The sequence below is a fragment of the Barbus barbus genome (genome assembly GCF_936440315.1).
Source record: "Barbus barbus genome assembly, chromosome: 14".
NCBI classification, from domain to species: domain Eukaryota; kingdom Metazoa; phylum Chordata; class Actinopteri; order Cypriniformes; family Cyprinidae; genus Barbus; species Barbus barbus.
In genome coordinates this window covers 15,806,859-15,820,437 of record NC_136742.1, presented here as the reverse complement: position 1 = coordinate 15,820,437, position 13,579 = coordinate 15,806,859, and the positions used below count along the sequence as shown (strand labels likewise).

At 38.3% G+C, this 13,579-nt stretch overlaps 1 protein-coding gene across 13 annotated transcripts in view; it reads right to left on the bottom strand.

Moving 5' to 3' along the window:
- LOC306880188 (protein furry homolog-like) overlaps window positions 1-13,579 on the bottom strand; it is a 123,136-nt gene that overhangs the window by 86,702 nt on the left and 22,855 nt on the right. For 11 of the 13 annotated variants that reach the window (XR_013785055.1, XM_079433525.1, XM_079433529.1 and 8 more), the window contains exon 1: window positions 1,507-2,125. Coding sequence is in view for 10 of the 13 variants with exons in the window: in XM_079433525.1 (XP_079289651.1) it covers window positions 1,507-1,714 (208 nt within the window). In the remaining 3 variants the exon portion in view is untranslated. Of the gene's footprint in view, window positions 1-1,506; window positions 2,126-6,082; window positions 6,114-11,261; window positions 11,346-13,579 lie in introns of those variants that run through there. The other 2 variants (XM_079433527.1, XM_079433526.1) reach the window with 2 other exon arrangements.

Below are 13,579 nucleotides of genomic sequence, written 5' to 3'. Positions count from 1 at the left end.
CCCATATGACCCTGTCGGGGAGATGTGCTGCTGAAGCTTCTATACATTTATGGTCACAAACGCATTCATCTGCTTCCAGCAGCCAAGTTATGAGTGTCAACAAACACTGTATTGCAGAACTGCATACAACTTAACCATCAGTCTCTTTTCACAAAACAAAGACTTCCTGAACTTTCACACAGGCACCAGGGGTCAACTTTGTTTTTCTTTTAAGTACATTGGCCTAGAAATGAAACATTTGCAAATTCACTTCATAATCTGACAGATTTCCAAATTAAACTGGACATGCGACAGGAAAGAATTAGGGTGTAACTTTATCCATTGGGAACTTACTAGATGAATCGATCATTAGAAGCAGTCTATATGTGACGCATGGTGGTTAGTGGGAAGAGCCTGGTGACAGATGCATTTGTTGCAAGATTAGACATTATTTCTTTTAAATAATATGCACCAATAAATAATCCATAACCAAATTTGGCACTTTAAGAGTCAATTTTGATCTGAAGAGCATAGTATTTCTCCAGTTAGCAGTGCCTTGACATTCTCTATGGTCTACATACACTACCGTTCAAAAGTTTAGGATCAGTCCAATTTTTTATGTTTTTAAAATAAGTCTCTTATGCTCACCAAAGATGCATTCATTTGACCAAAAATACAGTAATGTTGGGATATATTATTACAGTTGAAATAATATTGCCTCTATTTGAATATATTTTTCAAATGTAATTTATTCCTGTTATGGCTGAATTTTAAGCAGCCATTACTCTAGTCTTCAGTGTCACATGATCCTTCAGAAATCATTCTTATATGCTTATCAATCGAAAACAGTTGTATTTGATATTGTGACATATTTTGATAAAAAAAAAATCTTTCTTATTATAAACTGTCACTTTTAATCAATTCAATGTGTTCTTGCAAAAAAAAAGTATTATTTTTTTGTTAATAATAGTAATTTAATAATATCATTAATAATAATAATGTTTACTAATGCCTTTAACATTGAATGGTAGCGTAAGAGTTAAAACCTCAAATATGGCGTCTTCATGATTAACACATTATTTTGAGTCTTGCTGTCATAGCTCAAGGTTGGAAATAGTGATGCTAACAATAACTCACTTTGACAAATACATTATTGTAGTCATGTTTCAAAACAATACCAACCTGGTACAGTGCCAATAAACTCAGAGTGATGAGATTATTTTACTCATGACAAAACTGCTCCCTTTCTGCATTTGTATTGCATAAAATACTTCAGAGTTCCTGGTATTATAACAACTCTCAATATCTGAATAATTCTCACTGACCAACTTAAGATTTCGCGAACAGTTCGGTTACACAAAGTATTTGCTTGTTCCCTCTTGTCTGCAATTTATCTTATATCACAGCTGAACTATAAAACAAAAATGGTGCAAACACACACCTTGCACACACACCTCCTAATCTCCTCTCTGCAACACAGTTAAAATCATGTTTGAATACCCATCCCTTCCTTTTTCTTGACGGTACCTTTGGCACGATGTCGTTGAAGACGAACAGCCGGCCGGCTAGTCAGACCGGAGCCATCTTGCTCCTCTTCATTGGCCTGTGAAACCAGCTTCCTCATCCTCAGCAAGCGAGGGCCGGTCTCCCGCGGCCACACTCCCCCTGCGTCCGTCGCCGGCAACCCGCCATCCCCGGAGATGACCGTGGGAACGAGGCTCTTGAGGAATTCCATGTTTGTACTGTGACACTTTCACTCCAGGCGCCTGTGCAGGCGCACAGTGACGGTCCTGCCACCCACCATCACCTCTGCGGAATAAGGCCGTCTGTGACCACAGAACGGCTCCTCCACCCAAGGAAAACCACAGCTTGTCAAACTTGGAATTCACCACAGGTTCCTCTTTGTCGTGTCAGTTAAAACTAGAAACGTCTATACACACAAGCACCCAGACGAAGTGGAGATGATATCTCGTTGTAATGCAGAAGCTGTCAACGGTAGATCCAAGATAAGGTACAAGCGAGCACCTGTAGATCCAGCCCTTGAGTTCCTCCACCTGCCCGTACTCCACATGCCACAGGCCAGCTGTGAGCACTTCACAAAGCGTAACCTAAAGTTCACTTGAGCTTTCACACAGCCAGAGACCAACCTTACTACCTGTCTGTTCATGCAGGATGAACTGAACACTTTGATGTGATGATTTGACAACAGTAGGCGGAGACTTTCAGCTCGAGTGCGTTATCTGGGCGGAGCAAGGTGGTGTCCAACGGGAGATAATGTACGACTGGGAGAGCGTCCAATCAAAACACAGCTGCAACCAACCACGCCCAGACGTTTCTCCCTTCTAAAGGGAGGGAGGAAGGAAGGCTCATCTGTCTGTGATGGAAAGAGGGTACATAACAAAAAGTGAGAAGGCGTGGCGTCTTCAGAGTGCTGCTGCGCTCTGATAAGTTTTATCAGGTTTAAAACTAGAGCTGCTCTTTACATTCTCCTCTTACGCGCACACACACAATTATCTATAACTTCGCTTACATATTTCCCTTCCACTGGATGAAAAAAAAAGGATAAAAAAAATGCCTCAGAAGACATGCTGTCAAACAGTTGAAATCTCACGCCCACACACACTGATGGTTTCACTTCCAGTTTACAGCGGGGCAGTGGGTGAACTAGTTAATGTGGCATGTTTGATCTGCTTAACTGCAGACTGACACGTTTGTCAAACTTTACTCTAGTAAAAACAAACACACTCGCAAGGGCTACTTGGACAAATAAAAAGCATGTTTGCACACTTATACAGTGATACAAGAGTAATATTTGAGTTTTCTAGTTGGCTGGGCAAATGTAAGGTGTTCTGAGGTAAATGAATGGAAATGTTTGTGTTGGGAAGCATTTTGCATATGGCAGGCCTTTCTGCTGACTCACTGTAACATACTCAAATGAGCAGGCTGCTTTCGCTGACAATGGACATCGTAATACTGACACTAACTTGCTGTCCAAGCCTCCATTCAATACAATAAACTGACTCTTCGGAAGAGCATGGAGTTATGGATGACTCCTAATATGCACACGTTTTCAAAGCATCTCACATGTCAACCCCGGTAAAAGTTTTTTAATTCTTCAACAATATTGAAATGGTTCATGATTATTGCACTACAACTTTTTTATATTTTAAAAATCTGCCCCAGTAGATAAAAGTGCCGGTACATTTACATTAACAATTACAACCTTAAAAGTAATGATAATATCATTATGTTCATACACACACATACACTCACATTATAGTTTAGCAACTCCCCCACACTTTTGAATGGGAGAGTATATGTATTTTGTAACTAGTTCATAACTGTAAAAGTTTGTTTTAAAAGCTCTTCTGTTAAAAGCTCTAAAAGTCGACTAGTCAGTGAAGGACAAGTCGGTCCTAGTTAAGAGCCTCTCAAAATATAAAACTTTCACAGCACCACCAGGAGGGTAGACAGGAGCTCTAGAAGAAGGAAATGACCTCAACACCATACAGAAAGTTCTCTGTTCCAAAAGTGGCCTGATGTAACCTCATTCGTTCACAAGACTCATATCTCACATAGAGTGACAGAACAGAAAAGTGTGTGCAAATGATTCACAGGAAATGCTCACACCCTTAAGCTCCGTATGAACATGTCAGACAAGCCATGTAATGTTTCAGTTCCTTAATGTGTGAGCAGACAAAACATATGCGCATAGATTGTTATTAAATAATCTCTTAATGTCTTTATATGTTAGCGTTACCCATTTCTGGCATAAAGACCCTTTAAAAATCTAGTGCTCAACAAATTAATAGTGTTGCATAAGCTTTAAGTAGCATGAGAACGAGAAGAATAAGTTCAGACTGAGCCAACTCTCTCTCTCTCTGTGTGTGTGTGTGAGTGTCCATCGTTCAAATCTCTTTACAAGTCTGCCCTCTAGGGGTGGCCAAAAGCAATGCCAGCAAACCTCAGGACAAGGTAAAACAAATGTATGTGCATGTATATCATTTTGTGATTAAAAAAAGAAAAAAAAAAAAAGAAAAGAAACTGGTACTTTTACTACTGTGCAAGTCTCTCCAAAGCACAAAATAAAAATCAAATTACAATTGAATGTTTCTTTGATTACTGGCACTTATATTTTCTGGGGCAGATTTTTTAAATATAAAAAAAAAAGTTATATAAATAAACCAACATTTTCATTATTTCATTATTTCATATTACTTTTACCAAGGTTGAAATACGAGATGCTTTGAAATGAGATGACAAACAAAAATCAAGGAAAAACTGTGTAGACAGAACATGTTGCACTTCATTTGTTGCAGAAAATACCTAATTTGGTCTGCTGTAAGAAGCACAGACTAGACGACAGGACATGAACTGAACAGGTAATAACATATCCGCTCCTAGACAATGACGTGGAAGAATCACAGATTTCTCTGGAAAGTTACTAACTCACTCATTACTTCATTACACACCTCTGCCGCAGACACATAAACACAAAACTTCTTATATCGGATGACAGTAAAGTGCTTTCAACCTTGATGATGAAACAATACAAAGCAGAACCTTCGACCGTGACATTGAACCACACTCAAGGTCCTGTTTGCAAGAGAAACCATGTTAAAGGTCTGTGTGTGCATTAAAAAGTTAAATAAAAACAAGTTCAGACAGTGGCCTACATTTACAGTGATGATATAGTGATGAAAATCAAGTCCCAAATGGCACAGGAGGAATGTAAGGGCTGATGGGACCATTTGGACAGGGGCAGAGAAGACAACAGGGGACAGAAAGTCAGAGGGAGAGGATAAACTAATGAATGTGGGTCACCTATCAATAGATGATCTTAAGCCACCATGTGCTGGTGGCCCCAATCTGATATCAAGAAAACACACTTTCAGTACACTGAAGTGCATTAACGAATGGCAACAAAGCTGAAAACAGAAGGCAGGGCTTGATAAAGGTACGGTCATATTTACCGCTGCTCGTAAAAATTCCCAGGTGAAATAAAGCAGAGGACAGATTTGACAAAATACGATGAATGATACAGGAATAATGATGACAAAAACATCCAAAGTTGGCAAGTAAACAGAGCTGCGTAGTGACTGATTACATGTAATCTGGAAACAGTTTTTTATGGATTACATGATTACATATTTACACAATAGCAATAAATTATTCATAATTATTCATAAATTATTCATAATTTATTGATTCTCCCTAATTCGTCTTTTTCATCTTTTTCATTTTCATTCCTTTCTAAAATAGCCTACCGCTTACATACACTCAGAAATTCTTCCAGTTTTGTAGACATTCACACAGAGACCAGTCATTAGTCAGGTGCTACACTGCATTTGACCACTGGATTTACAAAAATCATTTCAGGTTTAAGAAGTGTTTAATGCATACACTACTGATGACCACACTAGTTTTATTTGAATTATCACTCTGCAGGTTATTTAAACGTGTTTTCTTTGGAAGGTTTTTTTGTCTTTCAAACACATTAAAATGCACAAATTCACAAACTTTTTTGTCATTTGATCCTCTTTCACCAAATACAATTACTTGAAATACCTATGAGATAAATAATTAAATTTGCATGTTCTCAGTTCTCTGGCGTTGGTTATGGCTACATGACATGCAGGTAAACAAATAAATTATATATTTTTTTGGTAAGCATTTTATTTTGATTGATTTTAAAATGACTTAATTAAAACATTTAGTGATTTAATTCATTATTAGCTATGAATTTTTGAAAAATTAAATGTCTTCACCACTAAAGGTCCATCTCTCACAAACGTTCACTAAGCAATGGTTTTTCCATCAAAATTTATCACAGGAACAACTTTCTCAGCAAATGAAACGACTTTTCTGCTGACGAAACTGCTGGGAAAAAATAGCCACTTTCTCACTTTAGTCTAACATACAGTTTTTATGAACATCCTAATCCCTGCAGAATAAAATCTTTTTTCAACATTATTTTACCACTGAATATTTTATTTCCACCACAAATGGATCACATTTGAAAGTTAACACTGTCAGGAATGCTGTCATGTTGTCTAAAGGGACACTACCCAAAAAAACAAAAATTCATCTATCATTTACTCACCCTCATATTGTCCCAGATGTGTGACTTTCTTCTGTGGAACACAAACAGAGCTTTTTAGAAAAATGATCCATCTCTGTGAGATTGGACCATCAAAGTTAACACTTCAAAAACCACGCAAAACAAACATGCTGTAATCCATACGACCCTAATTGATGAAATGTCTTCTGAAGTGAAACATTAGGTGTGTGTGTGAGAAAAACACCAATATTTTTTACTTTTTAAGCCATAAACTATAAAACATTATGTAAGCCTGTTGTGAAACTTGCATGAGAAGTGACAGTCCAGTTTCACAAAGCACTTACATCACACTTCACAACATGCTGACATCAAGTGTGCCGCACACATAGTCTAAAAGGAAAGCCAAAACATTTTGACTGCCCACTGGTGGTATAGGTTATAAACACGTCACTCTCCATGTAAATGAATGGGATGTGAGCCAAACTCAGGCTCCAAATGATGTCATTGGCGCAAGATGACAATGGCCATTCCTGGGACATTTTGGCTTCACTTTTCTACAATGGAACCAAGTGGAGACGCATCATCCATTTAACAGTCTATGGCTGATATTCATAAATTGCTGGCAGATATTCAGATTTTTCCTCGCACATACACTTACAGTTTCGCTTCAGACATTGATTCATCTGCAAATTCATTACTGTCATTTTGCATGGTTTTTAAAGCATCACCCACCATTGTTGGATTATTTTTCTAAAAATAACAATTTGTGTTCCACAGAAGAAACTCATAAATCTGTGACAGCATGAGGGTGGGAAAATGATGAGAGAATTTAAATTTTTGAGTGGAGAATCCGTTTGAATAAGACAACGGTGTCCAAAGTGAAGTCCACTGGTGGCTCATGTCAACGTCTCATTGCACCCATGTGCATGTACCGGGCCCTAAGGGTGGCTGCAGTCCAGCTGAGCATGATGGAGGGGGGAACAATAGAGAGAGAGGTAGGCCCCCAGATTCAAATAAGTGCAGGAATGTCAGAGGGGAAGCAGTAGGAACAATGCTCAACACGGCTCTGATACAGCAACACAAAGACCCGCATGGGCAAAACAGGAAAACCAGCTTGCACAGTAAACTGAAGACGAAACTGCTCCTGAATCAGCATTTTAACATCGCAGAGTGTTGACACTGAGCATCTCTCTAGACACCGATTGGTTCAGGATCAGTTTTCAAGCATCATGACGATGTGAATGATGCAGTGATCTACAATCTACACCAGCGAGGCACCACATCAAGTCCTGCTATTGTATGAAACACACATCTCTGCTCGCCATCTCTTTTCTTAGGAAACAAGCTTTTACTTGAAACGGTGTCGTTGCAGATTGTTCCTGATTCATGTGTTTCCTGTCTTGCACAGGATGCTGTTTTTAGCGGCCACAAAATGTTATCTAACGAACCTTTCCGTTTGTGTTTTATTTACACCCCTTCGGTTTCTTCTTGTTCACCTGCTGCTCTGTTCATGGTCTGGTTTTGGGGATGATTGACATGGTTTGTTCTACTAAGGGGCCTGAGCCGTCATCAGGCAAGAATGTGAGAAACACATTAGAGGTCAAGGATCGAACTTGTTAGACCGGTACATCCCCTTAACCCGAAAGTGATTTACGGCAGATTAACTGAACTACTCAAGCTAGGAAACATAAATCAAAATCAGGGCTTGAAAACGGAAAAAATCGGTTCACTCTGAGCAGAATCAATATTTTAACGTTTCTGCTCCTGCAATCCTCTGTATTATTACCGCTCCGAAACCGGTTCGAGTAGAAAAAATAACGATTAATAACGTAATTTTTTTCAATAGTCTTTGCCTATGATAACAACAATAATAATAATAATAATAATAATAATAATAAAGTACAGTGTTTTCTTTACACAAAAAGAAAAAAAAAAAACAGGAAGAGATGGTCTCTTACCCGCTGCGCTTAGTCACAGCCAATACAGCATAATCTTTTCTAGATTTGCCTAAATGTAGGCTACTAAACAAAAGAAAAAATCTATTAATGCTTTAAAGTCATTAAAGTATTTTTTTTTTTTTTAAGATATTTAAAAATGTTTTCTGCATTGTTAAAAAAAAACACTACTTGCGTTTTGAGGAAAAACAGGTCGTGTCGCATTTTATTAGGCTCTTACATTCAGAAATGATGTAGGCTAAAATGCCGGTAAATCAAAATGTTTACAAACGTTATAAACAGAGTTATTAGTTTCTCTCCACAATCCTCTAAACTTAAGGCTATAGCTTAGGCCTATAGGCTATAAAAACATCAATCCAAAAACAAATTAAAGGTGAAACTGATGCCTACCGCTCTCATTCGGCACGAATCCAAATGTTTCCAAATTCACAACGCATCTATGCTCAAATATTATTTATTATAGGCTTTGTACTTTCAACGACATAAAACATCATCCTTCACATAAGCTATATCAGCATAGTGAGGCGGTGGTTCACGCTGAACGCAACAGATTGGACAAATGGAGCACTGTAACTTTTTATACGTTTCTTTAACTGTATTTTATTTTGATAATGAACAGGCTGCAATGTCGCAAAAATATGTTGTGTCTTTGTGCGCGTGAGGTTGAAATACGTTGAAAAGAACCGGAGACCAAAAATGAAGGTTTGCTTGATTTTTTGGTAGACCTGGTATTCCAAGTCGTCTTTTATTTCCTGAAGCAAATTAAAAATAACATGGCTTGGCAAATGATAGGTTCAGATAATGTGTTCTTCTGGCATTCAAAATTTAATGTGTGTGGAAAAAATACTCTGCCTTCTACCACATGCCGTCCCTCCTCCTAACAACAATAATTGCAGCCATTTCAAGCGCAAAATAGTTTAAGACATGCTTTTTTGGGGGCGTAAAATAATTGCACAAATGCCAGTAATTTGATGAGCGCAAACGCGTTGCATGATTTATTTGAATACTCTCCTCCCATAACTTTTGCGTCTGAAAGGGAAACTCCTAAAAATGCATATTCAATAAGGTCAGGTGCAAAAATAACTTGGCCCACGCCTTTTCAGCGCTATTTCGTCACTGCACGTCTTTAGTAAATCATGACAGTACAATTTTAACGCCAAAAGACTGTTTGCGCTGGAGCAAGCTGTTAGTAAAACTGGCCCTTAGCACATGTAGCATATTTATATACCAATTAATAGAAATAGTGACATTAGTAAACTATTTTTCAATTCAGCTTGAGTATCACAACAAAACATGACTCAACCAAAGACGTGAGTTAGGGGCAGGACTGTTTGGCCAACCAATGGAACCTGCTGGAAATCAATAAATATTTTTGCTTTTTTTGTTGTTGTTGTTGTTGTTGTTCACACACAGCAATAACATTGACATTTTAACATAAAACATTTCACACCAATACAAATGTGTGGCACAAGTATTCAGTCCAATTTACTCATGTGATTTGACCGATGTGTAAAAATCGGCAGACAAAAAAAAAAAAAAAAAAAAAAAATACAAATTTACCCTCTTACAATATGTGGTGCTTAGCAAAAACCCAAAACATTCCATTTACACTGGTAAAAAAAAAAAGTGCTGTGAAACTTTGTTTCTGACACCAGCTTGAACATCCAAACAGTATTTGCACTTTTTTTAAACAGCTGTTTAGATTTTTGCATTATCTATGGTATTTTATCAAACCATATACAAGAGTACAGAGACAAGGGAGTTGGTTCTGGATTCTTCCCATGCACTGCTATATAGCAAAACAGTCTGTTCATGAACACCTCTAAGTCATAGTTTTATGCAAATATTCAAGTCAGCCTAAGCAGTTGCATTAACAGCCGTTCATTCAAATTTTTGATCAAACAAATTTTTGCACCAAATAATCATGTTGATATGAACAGGCCTTTAGACTGGTTAGTCAACATTTTGTCATTTATTAACTACATTCTCCCGACTGCAATGACAGTCCCCTGGCACTAAGGTCTAAATGGTTAAAGGTGCAGTATATGTAAGATTGACAGCTAGCAGTTGAAATGGGTACTGCAATTCCAACCCAGAACCTGCCAAAAATGCACATTTCAGAGTAGAATTACTGGCTATACCATTATTTTTCAGAGAAACAGCTATGTAAACATAACATGTTCCCTAAATATCAACAAACACATGTAATTGTTTGGCTTTAGAAGAGTGAAAAACTTACATACAGCACCTTTAAATAGTGGAGAGGAATCTAATTAACTCCAGTCCATGGGTCATCACTACCTGGGGTCAAACCTGCAGACCTCCATGTCGAGGAACCTAAATCTCAACCTCCAGGCTATGACCATCAGTGCTTGAGCCTGTGAGGTGGTGACTCACATCTGACTAATGATGACCGCAGAACCACTGCACTGTGGCTATCGTCCTTTGATTTTTCAGACTTCCCCAAGGAATTTTCTTCCTGGTCTTAACACAACAGCAAGACCATCTGCACAGACTCTGATGATTGTGTTTTTGATGAAGCAATCCGTAAAGCAGTATAATGTAACCGTCATCCTGCAATTTTGACTTTACTCAACATGATTCTGCTCAAGCCACTGTCCGCAAAAACTTGCAGCATGTAACTATCCACATATCCTGTTTCAAACGCTGCTGTTGAATCATGTACTTTGGCATGAGTTGTGAGTTATTGATATGGATTCAGGTCTAGTATTATTTATAGTTTTTGAATTAAAGGGATAGTTCACCCAAAAATTAAAAATGTCATCATTTATTTACAATCATGTCGCTCCAAACTCATAAAATTTTGGTTCACATGCTCCACAAAAAGCATATGATACACACAAGCTTACATGATTACTATATGTGTATGTATAGATGTTGATCACTGTTTACATAACATAATAAAGACCTAAATTTAATTTGTTCATTATATAATGTGATTGATCTCTTCACAAGGCTTAGCTCAATTCATATGGATTTGTTATGACCTTAGTAACCTTTTTGGATCATTTAAGTTTTGGTTACCTGGAACAGAAACCTCTCTGGTTTCATTAAAAATATATTGTGTTTCGAAGATTAACCAAAAATCTCATGGGTTTGGAACGATATGAGACAAAGTAAATTTAACAATTCTTATTTTTGCATGAACTGTCCCTTTCATGTGAAAGACAAGGTTAATACCAGGCCAAGTACACAAAATATACTGTCAGTAGACAAAAGCAGAAGAAGAGGTGTGGCAGACATACCCGAGGGCCATAGAGCTTGGGAGGGGGGCGGGTGGTATTGTGTCAAAATGAGCAACAAGGCCAGCGGGGTCGGGTCACGTCAATCTGAGGAAACAGAACAAAGTCGCATGGGTTCATTAAGCAGCAAATGAGCAGGAAAATCATTCAACCAGCATAAAGGGATCACAAACAAATGTCAACATGAACATGTACTACATTACAAGTACAGTACAGAAATACTGGACATGTGAAAATCGAAGTTACACAGCCACGCCTTTTCTTCTCAAACATTTAAAATGTACGCTTGAGGGTGTAAACCAGGTCTGGTGGAATCTGACTGAACCTGAGCCAGGTTTGCAGGACTCTTCCTAGGCGGTAAGCTACAGATTACCTCCCGCCATCCCTCCCTCCATCCAGTCATTCATCCATTCGTCAAAACAGTGGTTATATAAACTCAGCTGCACACTGTCCCCTACACACAAGCGCAGAAAGGTCCACCAGAGCTAAAACAAAAACCACACAGGCTGCCAAAGACTTATTTATAGGAGTGTTAAGTGTTAGGCAGACTACCTGTGTCTCATTAGCTATAATTACTACTCAGGGCTCCTGCGGCACTCAATGACACTGCGGCTCAATCACAGGGGCGGATAAATGCACGTATTTACACTGCACATCTAAAGAGCCAAGCACAGACCACACAGCAATCCCAAGAGGAACAACTTGTGCTTTTCGGTCTGTCTGTCTTTTAAAGACCATTGTGCATTAAAGAAACTAGCTCATGGAGAATCTCCACACAGAGACACTCGCACATACATCTACGCAGTAATCAAGTAGTGGGGTAATTGTTGTACTCCAACTAGTCAACTGGTAAAACATTGTTCGAACTTTGAGCTAATGAGATATGCTTTCCCACTACATCCTCACAGTGGGTGGTTCAGTGGACTTGTTGCACTGAGGTGATGATGAGTGACAGTAGCTGCTTTCCATCCACCTATTTTTATTCGCATTTTAGAATATCGCATAAAAAAACCCCGCTGTATGGAAACAGCAAGATGCGCATAAATTCTAAAAATGCGCATAAAAAAACGTATGCACACATTTGAGGAGGATAAACTTTTTATCCGGTAAGAAAAAAAATGTGCATAAACTACGATGGAAACACATTTACCGAATACGTTCCTCCATGCGCATCAAAAAAGTCATGTGACTTTGCGCTATGAGACGGGATAACTTGACTAACCAGCGGACCGATCTCGTTCACAGCATCTATAAGTTCTTATGGTCATTCTGAAAAGCCTGAGGAAAGTCTGTCATCAAAGTATTTCTGTATAATTGTCTTACACGACTGTGTTCCCAACTGCTGGCATCCACCTCCGAACGCAGTGACAGCATTTATTGTGTTATGTCTGCTCTCTCTGAGGCGCAAATAATTTAGATCATATATGAAAATTATTATATTCAGTGGTTTCTCCTACATTCTTAGTGAAATTTAGTGCCACAGTTTACCAGGAAGTGACGATTTTGTTCTCTTTGACTTGTTGGATGCTTTATTCGCATGTTTTATGCGATATTCCAGTTTTGCACATAAGTTAAATTCAAATCTTTGGATGGAAACATAGCTAGTGAGGTATATTCGGTTCAGTCACACTTTAATTAAGGTCCAATTCTTGCCATTAACAAGCCATTAACTATGACAATTACCTCAAATTCCTAATTTGCTGCTTATTAATAGTTAGTAAGGTAGTTGTTAAAGGGATAGTTCACCCAAAAATGAAAATTCTCTCTTTAATTACTCACCCTCATGTCGTTCCAAACCTGTAAGACCTTCTTTCATCTTCGGAACAGAATTTAAGATATTTTTGATGAAATCTAGGGCTCTCTCACCCTCCCATAGACAGCAAGGGTACTACCACGATCAAGGTACAGAAAAGTACCAAGATGATCGACAAAGAAGTCCATGTGACATTAGTGGTTCATCTGTAATGTTGCAATTCAATAAATAAATATGAGCGCTGCACGTTTCAAGTCAAAACGCGGCACAGATGTCTTTATGTGAATGCATCTGATGGGAACTGACTGTCCTCAGAAATGTGTCATTGCCATTTTGATTTAATCTCACCTATAATACCTGATAAAGCAGCATTTATGAGCGTGGAGGGTGCTGCTTTGCATACAGCTGCTAACGGGGAATTTCCTTAAGGGAAACCGCTATGTCAAGCTGCTCCTAAAGCACCACCTAGTGGCAGAGAATGAATTTGCATTTCCAATAAGCCTTTCTTGCTGTTTATGGTTAGATCAATGCAAATATCGACCCATGTTTTTACACAGCAAACACAGAG